The sequence below is a fragment of the Numenius arquata genome, chromosome 8, assembly GCF_964106895.1.
Source record: "Numenius arquata chromosome 8, bNumArq3.hap1.1, whole genome shotgun sequence".
Taxonomy (NCBI): domain Eukaryota; kingdom Metazoa; phylum Chordata; class Aves; order Charadriiformes; family Scolopacidae; genus Numenius; species Numenius arquata.
This window is the reverse complement of record NC_133583.1, coordinates 29406288-29428066: the sequence shown is the minus strand read 5'-3', so window position 1 is coordinate 29428066 and position 21779 is coordinate 29406288. Positions and strand designations below refer to the sequence as shown.

General features: G+C 42.8%; 2 protein-coding genes across 2 annotated transcripts in view; one reads left to right on the top strand and one right to left on the bottom strand.

The window, feature by feature from the left end:
- Positions 1–1849, top strand: part of SWT1 (SWT1 RNA endoribonuclease homolog) — a 37954-nt gene extending 36105 nt beyond the window's left edge. Inside the window, exon 19 of the mRNA XM_074152227.1 lies at positions 629–1849. Coding sequence (XP_074008328.1) covers positions 629–734 — 106 coding nt within the window. The 3' untranslated portion in view covers positions 735–1849. The remainder of the gene's footprint in view (positions 1–628) is intronic.
- Positions 1850–2472: 623 nt separating this feature from the next.
- On the bottom strand, positions 2473–21060 carry IVNS1ABP (influenza virus NS1A binding protein). The gene is made up of 15 exons (XM_074152228.1): positions 20784–21060; positions 13605–13853; positions 12169–12297; positions 11779–11948; positions 11617–11692; positions 10725–10898; positions 10206–10331; positions 8716–8823; positions 6423–6549; positions 5650–5874; positions 5365–5486; positions 5055–5181; positions 4836–4967; positions 4503–4676; positions 2473–4032 (listed from the first exon to the last, which is right to left on the bottom strand). Exons 3-15 carry the CDS (start codon positions 12277–12279, stop codon positions 3779–3781), a joined length of 1926 nt encoding a protein of 641 aa, XP_074008329.1. The 5' UTR covers positions 12280–12297; positions 13605–13853; positions 20784–21060; the 3' UTR covers positions 2473–3778.
- Between the last annotated feature and the right edge of the window lie 719 nt (positions 21061–21779).

Here is a 21779-nt window from a genome sequence, read left to right as displayed (position 1 = left end):
GAAATCTCCCCTCTTTCAGTTTAAAACCGTTCCCCCTCATCCTATCACTGCATCTCCCGATAAAGAGTCCCTCCCCATCTCTCCTGTAGACCCCCTTTAGGTACTGGAAGGCTGCTATAAGGTCTCCCCGGAGCCTTCTCTTCTCCAGGCTGGACAACCCCAACTCTCTCAGCCTGTCTTCATAGGAGAGGTGCTTCATCCCTCTGATCATCTTCATGGTCCTCCGCTGCACCCATTCCAACAGGTCCATGTCCTTCCTGTGTTGAGGACTCCAAAGCTGGACACAGTATTCCAGGTGGGGGTCTCACGAGCGCAGAGTAGAGGGTTGGAAAGACTGAACTAGTGTTTGCTGTGTGGCTCAGACTGTTTGCTGTTTAAAGATGTGATGTGGGATACAGCTGAGGACATGTCATGATTAATGAGCTCTGTAAGAAACTTGGTCTTTTGCTAGAAAGATAAAAATACGCCTGGATTTCCAGAGGTGCCAACTATTCTCTGCTTTTGACTGATTTAAAGCTTGGTATTAGAATCCCTTTGAATTTTGTTTCAAAGGAATATACGGAAAGATGGCTGTCTATAAAAGGGGTCCATCGTGTCCCGATAACTTTTGTATCTTCTTTTTTTCCAGAGAGAGACTGGAAGTCGGCTGTTGCCAGCTGGCCCAGCTGGAACACACCATTAAGCAGTGTCAGGCGTCGGCTCACGCGGAAGCCACGAGCAGGGGCTGGCTGTGACTCCTGGGCGAAGGTCTGGAGCCGCAGCGCTCACCCCCTGCCTTTTCCTTGTCCCAACAAAGTCACACTCCTCTGGTGTGTGTGTGCGGGGAAATACCTGAGGAGCCAAAAACCTGCCTTCTTTTTTCTCAATGGTGCTGTTTCATATCAGAGTTGAAGGGAAAAAAACCCAACTAACGTCACATATGTACGTTAAATGTCCACATTTCTGCTAAGAACGGGAAGGTAACAGGATTGTCTCTCGGGTGAGGGTCCCTGGATTGATACAGCTGGTTCGGGGTACGGCAGATGTGCTGGGCTGCTGTTCCAGATGTTCCTGCTAGGAGCTAAGGCTGTTAATGGTTGTATAGGAAAAGAAAACATCCGTGTGAGGTATTTGCTTTGCTAATACTTCAAAAGTGACAAGTGAGAGAAAAACAAAGACTGTTGTGACACCTGGGGGTCTGAAAGGACCGAGAGGAAAGCGGCTGAATCCGAAGGCAGATCCCCGGGTGGCGCTACGAGACACGGCGGGGCTGACACGCACACGCAGCGTTACGTGGCCTGTGTAGCAAGCTATGGAAGGCTTAAAAGAGGATATAGAACGGGGAAAGAAATGGATTGATGCCCTTTTTAAAAAAAACAAACCAACCAGAAAACCCAGCCTCATACAGGTGTGCTGGTCCTGGACCTCTTCTCAGAGAAAAGGGATGTTTTTTCCTTTGGTAAAATACCTACTGAAGCTTCATACAACGGAAACTTTTTTTTTGGAAAAGCCCTCGGCGTTCTTTTTCGCCGCCTTCTCTTGCGAAGGCACAAGCTGTTTTCCCCTCTGGGGGTTATAGGCCGTGGCTCATCTCTGCTCTCCGGGAGACATCTCTCTTTGAATGTACTGTTTGTTGCTTTTCCAAAACTGCTTTTAAGTCTCTGAAACTTTCTAAAAGCCATTTTCGATGCTGCTGTGGCCTTTAAAGCTACCTCTTCTGTGTATGTATTTGTACAGAGATGAGCGACCAGCAAAGTTCTAGAAGCGTTTATTTTGATATTAACTTTTGGATGTATTTGTAAAAAAAAAAAAAAAAAAATCTTAATTGTAAAAATCTAATTTATTGTTACAGTAAACAGCAGTTAATTCTACACGGCAGCGTGGCTTTGAATAGCTCTGTTTTCACTTTGCCCAATTACCGTGGATGCAAGTTTAATGTAGTTCTTGCCCCCAGACCCTTGAAAGTCAGAGAGAAGGGGGTTGGGAGTTACTGTTGGAGCAAAATTCACTTTAAGGGCTATTTCCATTCCAGTTGTGGAATGTTACGCTGGAATAAGCCTACATTGGCAATTTCTGTCATAAATCTAGGAAGCTGCATCGACTTAAGCACACGATGCCTGTCTTAGCTCACATCTACTTCAGATTGATAGACTTCAGGGGGAGAGAAGCCGACACAGATTCAGACAACTACTTTGTTACTCTCCTACGGCCGCTCTCCCTGGTCAAACGCAGCCAGCGTTACAGCTCGGAATGATGTTTTCCTGCTCCCCTGCAGAGACACAGAAGTCTGCTCCCACCCCACTGCAGCAGGAGGGCCTCGTGGTATGTGAAATAAGCCCTAGCAGAGGTGTGTCACTAGTATGGGGACCGGTAAACTAAGAATGTGATGGTGACCAAAATTAGCGCCATCAGGGGCAGCTTAATTTCCAGAAGGTACTTGCTTAACGCTGAGGAACACAGCTGAACGAGCAGATTAAGTCCTGCGTCCTACATACAGTTGAAATGTCTATTTTAATATCGCAAACGTCTGTTTGTAAACTGTCTCGTTCAAGAAAAGAACACAAAGACACATCACAGCAATCCCAGGGTGCAAGGATTTCCCAGAAGGTACCTTTAATGTGTTTGCAGCAGCAGCAGCAAGCGGTCGAGTGCTAGTTTTGGCACCAGGAGTTAGATGTGCAGCGCTACACATTAGACACCGAGTCATCCTAACCGAGGGTTTGTCCATACCGATAGAGGAAGTGAACTAAAACATAGTACTATGAGCACAGAGGAAATCAAGTTACTTGTGTTCTACCACACTTTCAGCTTGTAGTATTAGAAAAATAAACTTAAGAGGGTTACTAATCGGATGAATACATTGTCACTGCCGACCGGCAAGAGTTTAAAAATCATGAGAAAAACCCCACACGTAAGTTTTGGGTTTACAAACGTTAGCTCCCCCGTAGTAACAAAACCGCTGTACAGAAAGCACCCTCTGCCTTTTCCCCGTCCCAAAAGAAAAATCACAGCTCTCTTCTGATCGGAAACTCCGTCCGGCGGGAAGGAAGGTGTTGAGCACACTAAGGTACAATATTGTAGCAGAGGCCAAAGCTCAGGAGCTCACCTACAGTGGTACCTCTTTTCCCACTCCAGCTCTATGAACGTCGTCTATGAAGGTTGTCTCTTTGCTTCAATAACCATTTATCTGCCATTTTCATGTCAGCAGATAAAACACCCTGCTGACTATATAAAAACTGTTACAAAAAGGCAATCATAAAAGATAAGGTAGTGGCAGGCATGTCAGCTTTTTTTAATAAAAAAAATAGCCATTATATCTATTTAAATAAGGCTTCTTGTTACAGATTGTTCCAGTTACTGAAGGAAAACAAGGCCTGATGAAAAAAAAAAAAAAAAAGATCCCCCATATACCCTACACTTCCTGTGTCAAGAACACATCCTACAGGAAAAGTCATTTAACGTGCAAAGTTACAAAACAAACACTGGGGGAAACTCCTGAAATGATATGCCCAGTCTAGTTTCTCTTGCATTATCTTCAAAATCTTAAAAAACCAGCCAAACAAACAAAAACCACCACAAAACCAACCCTATGACAAAGTTCCAAAATACACAAAAACCCCTTCATCTTGATATTCTTTCCAAAAACAAATATGTACAGCACATTAATATGCAATATGCAAAAGCTCTGTGTTGCTGTTGGCAACATCTATGCCCTCCCCAACCCTATTCACATGTGTACCTCTACTCAAACACAATTACATCACTAAGCCTGTTAGTTTGAAAAGGGAATTTAATTCACTTAAAACTTGTAAATCTTTGTGTAGGGGCTCCATTCGTTGGACTCCGGATTGTAGACTTCAACTGTGTTCAAGAATTCGTTGCCATCAAATCCCCCGACTGCATAAATGGTGTCGGCCACCGTGGCGATGCCAGCGTTGCTCCTGGGAGTGGTCATACTTCCCATCATCTTCCACTCGTTCTTAGCGGGGTCGTACATCTCCACGCAGCTCACCGCGTGAGAGCCATCAAAGCCGCCACCAACAAAGAGTTTTCCTAGCAGAAGGAAAGGAAACAAAGGGAATGCTTCACTGCCAAGCACCAGCTGTGTCCCCAAACGCAGCCTCCTTTCCTGGGAGACAAACTAAGCCGCAGTGAACTTTTGCCTTATTCAAGGTCTGCAGTTGCAGCATTGACCTGCTTTGGGCCTCCCGATCATTGGAGCTGACTGGAAGTTACTTCAGAGGAAGTGCAAAGTCCGAATTCAAACAGATGCAGTTGTTGAAGCTGCACGGTGATGTTTGGAAAAGAAAGACATGGGGCAAATGCCCCAAAACAAAAGGTGGTGGGTTGGGTTTTTTTTTTCTGGTTGCAGTTTTTCATTAAATTGGGAGACGTAGCCAGGTTCTTACTGTGCTGTTTCCTCCCTGAGAAGGAGCACAGCTTTGCATTCTACTCGCATCCTAGCTTAACGTGGAAAATTCATCAAGCACAAGAAGAGGTTACTTAAGCCCATGGAAGCCTACCGTCACGAACAGCCACTCCAGCTCCTCGTCGAGCCACGTTCATGGGGGCAATCAGGGTCCAAGTGTTGTTCTCTGGGTTGTAACGCTCCACGCTGTTCAGGCAGTTCCACGATTCTGCTCCTCCAATTATGTACAAATACCCGCCCAGCTCACACACTGCAGACTGGTGTCTCCCTGCAATCAAACACCAGGAGCTACAGCCCAGCACAGAAGCCAGGCACTAACAGGACACCGCAGCAGATGAAGTTTAAACAGGCTTTTTGTTTGGTTTTAAACCTGCGGCTTTGCAATCGCCCTTTTCCCCCTCCCTCCCAAACTACGGAGCAAACTTACGGATATTAAGGGGAGCGCAGCTCGTCCAAGATTTCGTTACGGGATCAAACACATCGCAATTCTTAAGTCCCTTTTGGCCGTAAGGATCTGAACCGCCAACAATGTACAGTTTTCCATTCAGGGCACATACTCCTATTCATACAGGAAAGAATAATTAAGCTAATAAATGAATAAATTTTTTAAAAAACCCCAACAGTTGACCAGCAGCAGATGCGTTACCTGCATTGCAGCGATTGGTTCTCAGTTCAGGGACAGGAGTCCAGTCATCTATTTCTGGCTCATACATTTCTCCGCAGCTCAAGTCATCCGAGTGACCGTTTGATCCCCCCACAACATACAGCTGCCCCTAAATGGCAAAAAGCAACACCTGCTTCACATACAAGCACACAACAATTCAAATCATTAGCACTTTAGTAACTGTGTAACTACAAATAAGCAACTTTTGTTACCATTTTGTAAAGTTTGCCCTATTTGTCCCACCTACATTTACATAATCTCACATTCCCTCTCATCTCCACCCACCACACACCATTAAAACCGCCATCTGGAACCGAGCTCTCGGTGTTCTCATCGGCGCAATGAAAGTCCAAGTGTCCTTTTGTGGATCGTAGCATTCCACCGTGCGCAAACACTCCTCTCTGTTATATCCCCCTAAAAGCAAAAGGTTAGAGGATATCACATTTCCAAAGACCAAGTGCTTTGCCATTCAAGAACACCGGCTCGAATATTGACTGTACGGAGTTAAGAAGCCAGCGTCCCCCACCCCGGCCACAAGCGAGCAAGGGGTTTAAAGACTTGTTACTCTTCCTTTTACCTGCAGCGATCAGCTTGCCGTTCAGTTCAGCTGTGCCCAGTCCAGACCGAGCGTACTGCATCGGAGACATGGGCTTCTCTATGATATCATTTGGTTGAAGCTCAAAACTCAGACTCTTCAGCAGTCGTGGTGTGCTCGTGGGAGAGCTCTGGGGGCTGTTACGACCGTGCAGGAATATCACACACAGCACACCGTCCAGAACAGCAAGACACAGGTAGGTGTTACCTGTTGTCAGGAGAAAAGGAGAGACCACCAATATAATGAAATTTTAGGTGAACACCTAAAGGTATTCTGATCAGCGTCTTCTGATTAGGCTCCTCTCCTTTTAAGTATGAAAACTTTATTTTTTCCAATTGCCGGTTCCAAGAGTTCGCCTCGTTACAGAAAAATACGAAGTTTAGATTATAAGGATGTAAGACAGCAATCTAAACAACGTGGCAGGAGACAGTCTCCTCGCACACAGACAGCGAATAGCTCTGTTAATTGATCACAGACTGCCTGTCTCCTCAGGACTTTCTGGATAAATTATACACACCATGGGATCTGGGATGGCCCCGTCCTAAGCGGTCAAGATGTAAGTGATCCCAGTTTGGCCCCAGTTATGTTAGAAACACCCCACAAATTACCGGGCAAATTAATTGATTTTTATCTTCAGTACGAAAAAGCACCTCTGCATTTCTTACAGATGTTGTAGGAAATCCCCAGGGAGTGGGAGGTGGTAGGTACACAATACCAGGCGCATCTTTTACACAAGCCCTGCCCCAGTTACTCACTTGAAGTTTTCTCTGAAGCAATGATTTTCCACTCGTGTTTAGGACTCTGAACAGTAGCATTTGGAGAAAGACTTCCACAGGAGCTGCTACTAATCTGCTTGTGATCATTCTCACGTGGTGGCTTCTTCTGCAAAACCAAAAGGCAGCTACAGAAACCTAGCCAGAGACTACAGCTCCTTCTACCTTTGCTTCTCTGAGCTAAGATGTAACTATTCAAGAGAACACTTCGCCTACCAGCTCCGCAGAGCATCATTTAGAGCACACCTAAGTTTTCAACAGAAAAACCGTTGCCTACTCAGCAACGGTGACCAAAACCCACCCTGCATCTCATCTTGCTACTCATTTCATCCTGTGACTGCACCTTTATACTGCTGGTGTCTGAGTAGAAATCAGTTAAAATTCTTAGAAGAGAGTACGTGTTACTGGCAGGATTTTCAAATGTAAGGAAAAACCTACATCCGTTTGGAGAGAACTGATCTACAAACTAGAAGCCTCACTCGCAAGCTCTGCTTCTGGAACTGGAGTTAATTATATAATGCTATTTGGAACTGAATTAACTATTCTCTTCATTCCCTGAAGACAAATTAATTTCGCCTCAGTTCCTCTCTGTGCTCAGATCAGCTGTTTCTTGGATTTTACTCCCTTGATACTTCCCACTAACAGGAGATTTCTGCTTTCTTTTCTTCTTCAATTAAATTTATACTGCAGCTTACAGCTTACATTATTTTGCTCAATTAAGAAAAGCCCCAAAATTTCACATTTCAGATAACACAGCACAGTTGGTTGGGTTGTTCAGGCTTTTTCTGAATCGCAAGAACCAAATACAGAAAGTTAACCTTCTGTCTGTTCCATTTAGCAGCAGCGTTTCTGACCACAGCACCAAGTTTGCAATGCTTGCACAGTTCCCTGGAGCCCGGTCTCTATGGAAACTGTCATCAGGCTTCTGAAATACATCATCTAACTCACAGATAACCCCACCCAGAAGAGTTTGACAGCTCTACTCAGCTCACCATGAAAACCAGTTCATTTGCGGATAGCATTTTTGGTATTTCTGAACCTTCATCCAAGTAAGAGCTTATTCTGTTACCCTGAAATTACCTAGACACTCACAGACATCACAAACTTTTGTACTACAAAAATTTAAAAGTTATAATTTTTCCTGAACTGTCATCTATGGTTTTATGGTGTTAAGTTCTCTCAGCTGTTTACAGCTTCTAGTGTTGGCGATTCTTATTATCAGAAAGGATTTAAAAAAAAAAGAAAGAGGTGAGAACTCTCGGCCTTATTTCTTAAAAAAAATAAAACGGACATTCACCTCTCAACTTTTAAGTATTACAAGGAATAGTTTCCAAAGGTGGTGAAGTCTGAAGGCTTACTAAAAACAATTAAGAAACTGGTGAATTACCTGGGTTTTCATCTACTCTTTTCACCTCTAAAATCCATGTTCCAGGACGGACAGTGTTTTACATAAACATTAGCTAAGAATTTCAAGAAGTATACTTTTGTATCACAACACTCCACTGTTACGACTTAAAATATTACAATGCATTTGCTTCCAACTCAGTGAATTTAAACACCTTAATTTGTATAAAGCAATTGATAATTTACATCTATTAGCCCTTGGTTATTCTTCACTTCATAAACAGCCTCCATTGTGCTAAGCTGTGCATTTTTCAGTAGTTGAGAATTACTATTATCTGGGCAGAACTAAAAATAAAATAAATAAATCATCATCTGAAAAAGCACAAGACTGATTAGTACACAACGCATCGGCCATCTCTAGAAACAAAGTTAGCTACTGCTGCTTTTTTAAAATCTCTTGCATGTTACCAGCGCAGCTGAACAAAAGAAAACGGGCACTGGCAGCTGAAGGATTAGAACTTATGCCTGGAATCTTTCTCTGTGCCAAAATTTAACAAGCACATAAGCCATCCTCCACTGTAAGCCAAGCAGTCCGTGATTCTTTACAATCTCTCGAGTATCTCTACAAAGCCACAGCTGACTTGCTACAGCTGACTGCTTTTCTACTTCTTTCTTTTAACAGCCTAAGGTTTATTTTGAAGTCAAAGCTAAAAAGCACTCTGTTTTGCAAATGCTTAGAGTCAGTCTGCCAAAACCACAGAAGCAGAGACTATATCATCACCTCCAGCAGTTTCGAGAAAGATACTTTCTCGTCACTTATTTCTGCGTTAAAGCTACTGCTGCTTTCTCTGCTCCAGTACACAAGACTCCAGGTGTGCTGTAAACTGCTCCAGTCTATCGGGGGTTACCTCAGACTGTCTGCAATTTGTACCTGCACAAACTGAATGTGGTCATCATCACTGCCATACACCTCAGCCTGTCCATCTAGCAGATTTCCATCAAGCAGCTTGTGATCAGCTGAGTAGTACAGCGTTTGAACCTGCAAAAACAACAACAGAATACCCATGTGGCTACTGTCTCCATTGCTACTTAGCTACAGGCAGATTACAAAAGGCAGTCGCCAGCATACTTCTCGTCAGCTCATCTCAATCTAGCAGAATGCAAAACTAAAAGGAAGCAGATGTCATGGTGGCAATCTTCAACATTGGATGAAGGCTCCTTACTTTCTCAGCTTGAGAGAAATCTTCGCTTTTCCAAGGACTTCTGCTGTTTTTCCAGCACAGAAACATTAGACAAGCAAGATGCACATTAATTTGCAGAATTACACAAATTCACAATCTCATGCAAGCATTTTTGTTATCCCCGCAAACAAGCTTTCTGCTTTGAAAAATACACGTATTTATCTCGATCAAAAAAAGTTAAAGAGAAGGCAACAGTGGACTCAGAGCATGGGGATGAGGGACGACAACACAAGCTTAAGTTCTGGAGGAAACTGTTGTCCACAACTAAACATCAGATGCAACCATTTCAGTGAAATGCATCCGAATTTCAACATGATCAAAGGTTTTAAAATTAGTTTCTCCGAGAGGAAATGTACACTTGAGAATATATGACAGTATCAACAAGTACTTCTGCGTATTCAACTGATGCCGAATCTACATCGTGCTTGTAGTAACAAATTGGGAAAATTTTAATGTTTCATGGGTTTTTGTAAAACCCATTTTCTCTAGCCAATTAAGAATTTAGATTCCCCGCTCATTTTTCTATTAAAAACTGCCCAGGCTACATCTAGTACCGGTATTTATGAGTAAAGCCATTTAATAACACACAACTTAAAGAATGTATCCTGTAAAGGAGTAAGTAAACACCATTAAATCATCATCATCGTTCTCTGCCCACAGCGGATTTTCTTAGGAGAACTGGGGCAGGACTGCTGCTTCTGTACGTGTCAATACACTTGAGGTTTCTTCTTGGTTCTTCAGCCTTGGTATCCTAGTTTTGTTAATAAACCTATGGGGAGATAAATCAACGGGGAGGAACAACCATTAGAAGCTTTTACCTACTTCGCATTTACAAGCAAAACCTGCAAAGGAAAACATCAAGAATCTACAGCAAGTTTCAGTACCACCTCCCCAATTCTAAAGCAAGATACATGCCACTTTGAGGTTACTGTACAGCACATAGTGAGCAAAAAAGGAAAGCGGAAGACCAGACTGAACAGTTCATTCAGCTCACCTGAACACCCCCCCAGTTTCACAGCTTAGGGGTACCTACAGTAAAATTTAAATTCTTTAGGGTCATAGTTAAAAAAAGTGAAAAAATAAAAAAATTAAAAGAAAAAGGGATCATCCTTCATATTGACTTCTTTTTTTTTTTAAAAAAAAAGAAAAGATGTTTAATCCCATTTTCTTAAAGACTAACCTCTTCCATTAGATCTTCCAGACTGTCTCCGTTCTCCCAGATGCTGCGCTGTACCCAGTTGATTACCTTTGTGTACAATTTGCCATTGCTAGGTAGGCCAACATTGTCTTCCAGCATTACTTCAAGCTTGAATTAGAAGAGGAAAGGATGATTTACTCCATAGGTATTACCCTTGTATTTGTAGCACGCCGTACTTTACGTAGTGAGCTTTACTCTCACTTTACCGCACGGCTAAAAAGCGCCACGAGGAGGCTTTCAGCCTGTGCCACTGAAACTAGGGAGCATATTTAAGTACAACTGCAGTTATCTTTTACATTTAGAAAGGATGGTAGTATGTATTCTCTACAGTCAAGGTTCTCAGCAGTATGAATATTATACAGTTCTAGAATTTTCATATTGTTGGCAAAAGTCAGTACACCAAGTCTTCCTGCTCCCAAAAAGGAAGCCATAATAGTTGCTCCTCAGGTTGATTATGGAAATCACGTACCAGAAGGAGGAAGTCTACAAACTTAAGCTAACCTTTAACCGTGGAAGCTTGAGAAATTCTTCCTGTTCTGAAATCTGTAAAAGATGTTCCTGAATGTAGCCATCGATCTTGTTCAACAAACGTGAGTCTCCCATACAACTTGCAAAGTTCCGGTAAGAGATACAGCTCTGAACATCCATCTTGGAGAGCAAGTAGTCACCACAAACCTTTTAAGAACAAAGGCTGCATCTTAGTTTACAAGCAGACAAGGTATTTTAATATGTTTAAATTATCCACCCCAGCATACAGCAACAGCTGTTTACCAACTGCACAATAGTGACCGCCTGTTGCCATCCCTCCGAGAGCGCTGTAAATGAAACGCTGCCTTCCATAGGAATACGCGTATTTTAAAAGAAAAAAAGTCATCCATTCAAAAGCTGCTCACATACACTTTGACCCCATGCTCTTCTATTGAACATCTATTTAAAACCGCTTATCTGCAGTCAAGTGAAGAATCCCATTTGCAGCAAGAGTATTTCTAGAGTCAAGCTCTACCAAACCTATGTTCAGGAGTGTGTGGATTACTCTTTTTTCATTTGTCACTGCCACAGATTTACAGGTTTTATTATGCCCCTAACACAACCAAGGCAACCACCGCTTCCATGAACCTGAAGGTAAGTAACCAGCTACGATTCAGAAGCCTTTTTGCTTATATGGGTGCACAAATACAAAACTCCAGTTCAGAGAACCACTCAGCACAAAGACAACACAAATGGAAGCGATATATATTGATGTCACTCAAATCAATACAATGCTAGTGAACAGGTAAAGAATCTTAGTCGCTGAGCACTTTTTCCACAGAATAAGCTTTTTTTTTGTCACATTAACGTAATGCTGTCAGCCTGAGAAAGCAGAATGGACTTCTGGAAGAGCTTAAAACTGTACCTGCTTAACTCTCTCCATCTTCAACTTCTTTGCTGCGGAATAAACATCTTTCACCAGTTCTTTATCAGCTTTTAACCTATTAAAGAAAGAAATTTATCTTCATTATTTTCATTTTTTTTAAATTGAAATCTACTGTCTCTAGTTTCTGTAAAAACTACTTACTGAGCAGTATAAGCATAATTCAACAGAACTTCAACAGCTTCTGGATTGAGATCATCAAATTTAACATGGGAAATTCCATGAGAATCACTATCACTATTGAAGATTTCAAACAGGTAAGGACTGCAGCAAGCTAGCACGGCTCGGTGCGCCAACATCTCATGTCCGCATACCTTTATTTAAAACACAAGTAAAAAACCCACATGTTGGTAAGGTTTTTTTTAAAGTATGTTTGTATTATAATAGTATAAAGGGCCATGCAAGTGAATGTCACAGTTCACATCAATTTTTCAAATCAATACAGTCTCCGATACAAGTCAGCACATAGTATTACACAGCGTAACAAAAAAACCCACCACGTTCAACCATCATACTCAGACAGAAAAAAGTTACCTGGAGACGGACATCGCAGAACTGACCGCTTTTACGTAAGGCATTTAGTTTGGCAACAGATGACTCAATAAAGTTTTCATCTTCAAACATCAAATACCCATTAGGAATCATTTTGGCGTTGGTGTCTGGCTGAAAACAGAACGTGCATAATTTAGAGACAAAACATTTTGCTTCAGCATAGAAGTACTACTACACTGTTTGCACACATTCATAGGGAATTTAAAAAAAAAATCCATAGATTTTTTCAGCAGAGAAGTACTACTGCTGATGAGTACATGTTGACAACAACCTTTTGGATTGACTGGATTAATGATTTTCGGAGACTGAGGCCACAACTTTTAACTTATCTACATCACTTCAGTAGGTACCAACTCCACAACTACATGCTGAACCTGCACTAGCTCCATGGGAGGAAGTTGGAAACCACTGGATTACAAAAGCAGCTTTACTTCCCTCTACAAAGATCAGATTTGGTAGATTCATTGCTATTTTCCACTCACTGTTTGAAATTTGTCATTTTGGTCAGCTTCATTTTTTTTTGCATAGACCCAAAAACCAGCTACATTGAAATATAGAATGGAGAATTTAAAGTAACTAGTGAAGTAGAAGAATAGCTATAGAAATTTTTTTGTTTAATTTTATAGGTAATGACTTAGTGAGATTTTTTAGAGTAGCTGGAAGTCATGAAAGAACATTGGCGTCAAAAAACCGGAATGAAATACACTCTGAACAACGACCATCATGAAGCTAAAACAAGGCCCCCTGAAGATCTTACTCATATACAAACACACCACCTTAAGCAAGTTGGACCAAGACTCGAAAAATAGCTTCAGGAAACTAACTTTTGAATTGGGAAACTATTTTATAAAGTCATTTAATTGATTCTTTTTTTAGTTAAGCACTTTTAGGAAGAGTCCACTTTACAAACAGGAAGCTAATTAAGAATACTAAAATATGACCCTGAAGTAACCTAATGAATTTGAAATAATAATTAACAATAATATTTTAAAAAACATATATCAAATTTGTACATTTGAGCTGCTAACATATGAAATTTTAGAGGAAAGAATACGTGGGATACTACTAACGTTACCAGCAATAATTTATATTTCCATCTGAAGTTTAAAAAATTCTGAAGATCACACTGAACAAGAAAACCACCAAATCGAAAAAGCGCATAGCAAAAATCAGTAATAAAAACAGCAAGCCTCACACAAAATAGTTCTAGTGTTAATCCGTTTATTTTAAATTCACTTGCTACTGAAAGCATTTGACTCTAAACTATAAAGAAGAATCTTACTTACAGAGATTATTATCCATTTCTATATACTTTCATATGCTGTGTTTTATTAAAAAAAGGACAGCAAGGTTTTAAAGGCACAGAATTTCAGCAAAAGTATTAACTATTGTATATATGGCTAACAGTATCAACTTACCTAGCAAATATATCACTGTAAATTTTTCACTGGGAGATCTTAAAATAATCCAATGGTATCACTGTGTTAAAACAGAGCACTTCAGTTTTGCTATCTTCTGACAGGGAAGATGTTTGTTGAAATTGAAAAGCAGATGTGTCTTTTGTAGCTGCAATATGGATTCCAAAACTATCAGGCTTGAAGATGATGTAATAAAGTCCTTAAGAGCTATAGACATGAATTTCTTCTGTGATAATCATGCATCATAATCTGCAATAAAGAAGAAGTTATCAAATAAGGACATAAATAGTACTACTGTGCATTTCAGATGAAACTTTAATAGTGTCTTAAAGCAGAAGTTCTTGACCCAAACAAACAAGTTTTCCTTCACAAAAAGAAAACAGCCTGAAAAATCCAATAGTGACACCAATACATTCTCATGCCTAACAAGAGGTCAACCACATCAATTTTTATACCCACAGAGACAAGAAAGTAGCTAAATTAGTGCTCAGAGAAAAAGTTAGACCAGCTGAATCCCATTTTTAGAAAATTCCTTACCGACTCTAACCTTCAGCACTTCCTCTATCTAGATCATTATTGCTTGCTTACACAAGTAGGTAACTCTTCAGTAACACAGCAAAAAATTACTACATTTTTTAAAAAAAAAACCAACCTACATGTCTCCTACCTTTTGCTTTTCCTGTACTCATCTACTTATATCCTTCTTCTACCGAATGCCTAAAATGGCCTGAAGATGGATTAAGGACACGTCTGAAATGACTGGGCATGTCTCCAGTCTCTGGTACTTCCAAAAGAATTATAGAGTCAGAAATGGCTATTTTGATGATAACCTTCTTTGATAAAAAGTCTCTTTGCTACCCTGTGAACAGAAACTGTTAAATTCTGGTCAAGTTCTGCACTGGCAGTGCACACTGGGGTAGCTTTGTTGGGATTCTGCATGCGGGCAGGCTGTTTATGCTGGGCTTTTTCGGGGAGGGGAGAAGAAGAGGAGGAGCAGCAGCAGGGAGTGAACAGGCAACAAACACCCACTCTGGAACTTTCCATGACCCTGATGCCACCTCGGGAAAACATCAATCACTTCATCCACTTGAGTTCCCCACTGCAGTTGCAAAACTGTGTTTGTATCTACAGATTAAATGCCACATTGGGAATCAGGTTTCCTAAAAACAGGTGCAGCTCTTTTTCCCACATCAAAAAATTAAAAGTCACCTATATTGTAGGCAGGAAAGCCTCAAGACCTGACTGCCTGGCCAGTGCTTACACACGGGATTATTTTGGCACCTCCCTTGGTCTGTAAGTAGATGAGGAGCTCTAGCAGGAGGCTGATTCTCAAGAGCAGCAGGGGGCATTATCCCACAACATACCAGCTCCACAGGAACACCACTTCCACCCTTAACAGCTTCTTGCAACACTGAAGACAGAGTTATTTCAGCCAGCAGATAACGGCGTAGAAAGAATAAATGTTAATTAAAGTTTGGCTACCAGAACAGAGACAAACACATACATATAAAGACAGAAACAAGTGCTCCAGAGCAGCAGTGGTGTCTGTGAGTAGCCCCCGAATGCAGGGAGGACAAGGGGAACAATACCACGGGGACTACAACTTTCTACATCATACTTTAATGTCAGCACACTTCACTACAAAAAATCTCAAAGATTAAATGTATGTTCTTTTTATAATCCTACAGGCAAGCTATGAAACGGAAACTAAGCTCTATTTACCAAATATTATTTAACTGAGCATTTGGAAGTCAACACTTCTCTTGTTGGTACAAATGGTATAACCGTTTCAGTTTCTAAAGCAACCAAAACATTTCCCTTCTCAAAACGGAAGTACACAGTCTGACGTCCACACTTTCCCCAAAAATTCACCTCAACTGAAATATTCTGTTGTTCAAAGTCACAGAGGTATTATTTCAACACAACTGTTGCTATGAATTAGCTTATAAAGAAAACTATGCTTCACCAAGACCACCCATGAATGTACAAGGGAATTATCACCAAGAGAGACCTCTGACTTTTATTTCAGATTTTAAACCTTGCATTTCTGTTGTAGGAATTACCCAGGCACAATGGCTAGACTTACCTAGCCAAATGCAAACTATAGGAGGCATCTAAAAAGGAAAGCCAAGGGAGACAAACTCCAAGCTCCAGGCTGGAGTTGCACTGGATGGTCAGCACAGCATCAGACCATTTTAGGGAAAAGGCTTGGAGAAACCCAGTCACCACTTGCTTCATTCTGAGCAAAAAGCGACACGTCACCCATCGGATTATCCACCTTGCTCACACTGGGTTTAAACCAGCTTTTTCTCAACTGCCAGCTCTCACAAAGAAGTTCTGTTGTTAACTGAGTAGAGGTCTGTAATTACCAAGGCAAATTAAAAGTATATTGCTACCACAGTTCAAACAAACAGGCTACTGCTCTGCTCGCACATCACATTATGCATTCCCCCATTCAGTATTCATTGGGATTGCTGTTAATTACCAGTATTGATGCTTTGGGGAGATTTCAAGTTACATGACAACTATTCAAACGATTTCAACTAAATTCAAGAATCATCATTGGTAAGTTTACATCTCTGGGCACGTTTTGTCACTTTCTGCCCTAACAGGAAAACTTTACTTCAAGTGCAGCACTTGGGTACGACCTTCAAGGTCATCCATAATAATTCTGGATTGAAACGGAAGATCTGTCTTTTAAAGTCCTCCTTTGTGCATAAAACCCACACATTCTGCATTTCTCAACCTAATCATACTGTCCAATCTGAATATCTAAGAATTTGAATATCTTAATTATTGCCACAAAGTTTCAATACTGTTGTGTGTAAGCCATGGCTAATATTACTACACAAAATGGCATTAAATAGCACGAGTATATTCACTACTCTCTGCCTCCTTTTTGGTTTGGTATACTCCTGCTAGAACAAAAGCCAAATAATAAGCCAAAATTCAAAGAAAAAACAAGAATGATGCATTTTCTATATTAAAGGTTATAAACAGGTGCGGTAAACAAATTTCTTTCTTTAATTATTTTAAGCATCTAAATAACTTTGTCATTACCTTTTCGCCATCCCCTTGCTTATACTCCCTTCTCACTTACCACATCAAGAATGGTTACTGGGTTTTTTTGTCGTTTTCCAGGATTTTGAACTTCTTAAACCAAGTGTGATGTTCACAAATCGTTATCAGCCAGGTAAAATACAAAGTCTGATGCCTCTGAAAGGATTACCTTTTGAGCTCCATCACAATGTAATTATTCAAACACATTAAAGCTACAGAATTAGCATTCCAGAATGGGAAGACCATATTCCATTTGAAAAATTCTTACTGGAGAGCAGGCCTATTTCCTGCATTATTTTTAAACAGAAAGAAAAATAAATAAATAATTTTTTAAAATAGCAATACCTAAACTCTGGATTTCCATTCTAGTTGTAATATCGATACTGGTGAGCCTGGAGGCACCACCTTCAATCAAGAGTGGATAACGCTAGGGGTAATACTCCAGTGGACTGAGACAGGCCAGAAGCCACGAAGCATTCACGTGGTGCGTTTCAATGACACGGCTGTACCCCAAGTAGAGGAAAGGCAGTACTCAAATGTCTGCCCAGCTGCTCGATTTAAACATAATTGTGTTCTAATAATTGGGTTTCCTAAACACACACTGTCATGCACAGACTGAGATTTTCATTTCCTACTGGACCATGAAAGATTCATGGCTCATAATACACTCGGAGATGAATTTGCTGCACATAACTGGCTTCCAGAAGAGAAATTTCCTCCGTTTAAACTCCTATTTCACTGTATATACATTTAAAGATGCATTTAAAATAACGATACTAAGTCTTCTCATCCTTCACAATACTATCCTCTTAGATATATCTTGCAAATACTACTGAAATATGATTAGCTCAGTTACAAGAGCAAATAAATGTCACTATTAATACACTTTAAATTATTACTTGCATTCAGAATTTAGGATCTGTTCATCGCAATTTTTTTAAAACAGTTGTTCACTGCAGAAAACATTCCATTTAAAAAACATGCCAGAAGATGACTACTGTTGAATTTTTCTGAGATCCAAAAACCACTATCGTGCCCTAGGACCCTCCACTGCCGAGTCAGGGGACATCGGAGCTGTGGTCTCAGGTGAGGTACCAAGACAAGAGGTCCCAGAGACACATACTGAGTCACCTTGCCCATGACCTAAAAACACAGGCAGTGTTTATTTTTCCTCCTATCTGAGAACTCTCATCTTTAGTATACTCCATTGGCTTTCCATGCGCACTATTTCATTAAAAAAAGTAAACAAAGCCCTTGCTTTGTGCCAATTTTGCACTAACTTTTTTTTTTTTTTTGCAGATTAAGGTATTACCTCTTCAACTCAAGCAAAACACTAACTTGTGTTTTACTAACTAACTTGTGTGGGGGAGATATTTTTAAATGTTATGATTTACTTGTTGATATAATGATTGACACTTGTTGGTACAGTGAAACAACAACGGAATTTAGCACCACAGTTGGTGCTTCTTAGTTGCTGTGGGCTTTCTGGCTTTCCACAGCCTAGTTCAAAAGAAATGTAGGTCACACCTAATACTACTTGTACCTGTATCAGAAGATAAAACCAGATGTCCTCAAAAATGTTCTTTCATACATTAGCAATTATTTATGGCAAAACCACAGTCTTTTCATGTCTGAGTTTGCACTTGGGCAAGATATCATGGATCAAGACACTTATCAAATACTTTACACCACTAAACAGGCTCAACTTCTTCACACCAGTGATTTAAAGTAAGACTCAGAATTTGTATCAATTTTGGTTTGCATATTTACTTTTCAGTTGTTTTCTACTAAAGATTTAGTCTCATTAATAACAATGACTTACAAACAGAACTGTTCTGTTTCACTGCAATTCAACCTCAGCTCCGTTTGTGTGTTGTTCATTCCTCCATCCGTCTGTCCATCATCCCCCTGCCCCAGCAACAGCAAGGGGAGAGAGAGGGAGTATTTGCTATCACCAGCTAAGAACTACGGGGAAGGAAACAGTACTATGGACATTTTCCAAAATCTTTTACACGTAGTGCAAGATGTACTCTGTCCTCCATCGAGAGGAAGTCTAAAGAGCTCTTTCAAACACACATTTATGTATGTAGACTTCAAAAATTTATGAGAAGCAGATTTTATGCTTGAATGTTTCTATGCTCTTTCGACTACAACTCTCAGCTGTAACACACCAGCTGCCCATTTCATACTCACTTCCGAAGCTATCCCCCCATGCTTTTGATATATTCTCTTTTCTTTTGTGTTTTAGCACTAGTCATCATGTCCCCTTTCCATACTGGTTCTACATTTCCCCTTCTCCTTTTCCACCATGTTATACTTCTTTTGTTGTTGTCATTGTCTTTACCTACACCTCTTTTTCTACCTTCTGCCTCATGTGTGCAGAGGTCTTGAATCTTTGAAAGCTCTTTCCTTTTTTCCCCCATTTTTTTTTTCTACTAACACACACTTCCCATAGTTCTTCAAACATATGTCACACAACTAGCAAATTGATTTTTTGTTTGTTTTGTTGGTGTGTTGTTGTCATCTCTCACCCTCCGCTCTGGGCAGTTTTTTTCCTTTCTTACCACCTCCTGCTCCTTAAGAGCTTAAACTGAAGAAAAAAAAAAAAAACAAAACCAAAATTAGACCCATTTACAGGAACTAAAGTACTGTTTCCTAACTGGAAAGTATTCCTTGACTGTTGCATCCTGTGCTCTAGGAGTTAGACTTGTTGCTACAAAATCCGCTTTCTAAAATTAAACCAATCTCAGCATCAAAGGCCCACATCCTGCTTGGTTTCTTATTTTGCAGATCCCTAGCAGAGGAGAATAAATGGGATGTCTACACACCCATCACTCGAAACAAAAAAATCCTCCCCTTCACAAATCAAGACAAGTAAGGAGAGTGACATGATACTGAATTTCCACTAGTCTATCATTGCTCAGTCTTACTATCCTTCTCCTTAGTAAATAACTCCGATGTCTTGCCTCTCACTTTGTCAACGTTTTCCCACCCCGCATGAAACTGCAACCAATTCAGTTTTTATGTCTATGGGAGTCCTGGGAGTAACAGTGAAGCTGACGATGTGAAGATATTTTCTACCTTGAAGCACCTCGGAAAAATTCTGAAAAGCTGACAGAAATCTGGGCACGCAGGCAGAAAATACTGTAGTTGTCCCTTCCCCTCCCTCCCCCCCCCCCCCAAAAAAAAAAAACCAACCAACCAACCCACCCTTCTGGTCATTCACACTCATCACCTTTCTCCAGAAGCACTAATGTGGACTGACAACCACTGTTTACGCTGTATTATCTCCTATTTCCTAGAACTGGTGTAGATGACAAGGAGGGTCATGACACTGGCGACCAGCTGTCAGCACATGTTCTTCACCCAGAAACGTCTATTTTCTTCACTCAAAGTCTAAGACTTTTGCGATTCTCCCCCCCCTTCCTCCCTTACTATAAAGGGTTCAAGAAAGGTGCCGCTGCGCGGTTGCGGCGTGGCGCTTGGAAAGGCGCGCAGGCAACGCCTGACCTTGGAACAACACCCACCCCTGGGGGGGAACATCCGATTTTCTGGGCCGGGGGCCACACGCCAGCCCCCACCCGCCGCTGGTGCCCATGCAGGGCCACGGCAGCGCCGCCGACCCCCCCACCCCCCCACTTCCCGGCACCCCCGTCGGCCAAAGCCCCGCGGGACGAGGGCCGGCAGCCGTGAGGGAACCGACCTCCGGCCATCCAGGCCGTTTACACGACTTCGCCTAGAGCGGCGCGGCATGGCAACTTCCCGATCTGCCCAGCCTTGGAGAGAGAGGGGCCCCAATCAAGAAACGAAAAGCCGCAGAAGCGGAGTAGCTCCTCTTCCTTCGGCCGAGGGCACGGGGAGGGCGCGGGGCCATAGCGGGCGACGGGCAGAGCCGCCACCGCGGGGCCCGCCCCGGCCTCCCGCAGCCCCGGGCCACCGCCACCCCCCGCGCCAGCGCCGAGCGGGGAACAAAGAGCGGCGGAGCCTGCCCGGCCGTCCCCGGCCTCATGGTCGCTGCCCCCCCTCCCCTCCTCCTCCTCCGCCGCATTTTCCCTCACAGCCGGCGTGGGCCGCGTCCGAGCCAGCCGCCCGGGACGTCCCGCTGCCGGCCCGCCGTACCTGGTGCCTCTCAGCGCAGACGATGCTGTTCATATTGGGAGCCTCCAGGCTGAGGGGTAAGCCGACGCGGAGACGCAGCCCCAGCCCGCCGGGAAGAGGGAGCGGAGGGCGAGGCGAGGCACGGCGCTGCTGAGGGAGAGGGGGTGAGGAGCGGCGGGAGCGAGCCGGGGCGGAGCGGGGACACGGCACCGAACGGACGAACCCGCCGCCGCTGGAGCAGGAGAATCCCACACCGCCTGCGCGGGCGCGGCACTGCGTCCCGTAACCCTCCGCCTCCGACGGGGCGGCCGGCATCGCTCCGCCGAGAAACAAGTCCGGCCGCGGAGGGAGGGGCGCGGCCGGAGCGGGGCGGGGGCGGGGCGCGGCAGCCGGGGCTCGCCTGAGGGAGCGGCGGCCGAGGGTCGAGGAAACCGGCCAGGTCTGGAAGGGCTCGGGGAGGGACGCGCAGGCCCGGGAGAAGCCGGGGCTGGCCCACGTTTCCGCGAGCGGATGCCACCGTGTTGTCACTCGTGGCTCTTGGCAACGAGCCTACCTGATTCGATAAATTCCATTTTTCAGACCTGGCGTTGCTTTTTCACCTCAGCGATGACTTCCTCTCATCGCAGGGATCCGGACTTCGAGGTGTCATACCTGCATACGAAGGCAGGCAGCCCACTTTTACCACAAAACACCACCTTTAACGCCGGAGACTGTCTCTGGCAGCCTGTCCCCTGTGCTCGGCCCCGACTCTGGCTCCAGCACCCCCAAATCCTTCTGGGAAAGGTGGTTTTGCACTTGGATGAGAAACATCCCCCTCCCCCCGACTTTTCACAATACATTCTCTCTTGCTAGGCGAAGCAGTTTTAAAACATCACTGCTGATAAACGAGGGGTGTTTGAAGCCTTGTCTGTTTGTTCCATGTTCACGTGCGAGAAAGAGCAGTGGGTTTCCGATTCAGGGCTGGGGCCCCAAGTGCTGCTGCAACATCATCATAAATAAAACATGGAGCTGGGTGAC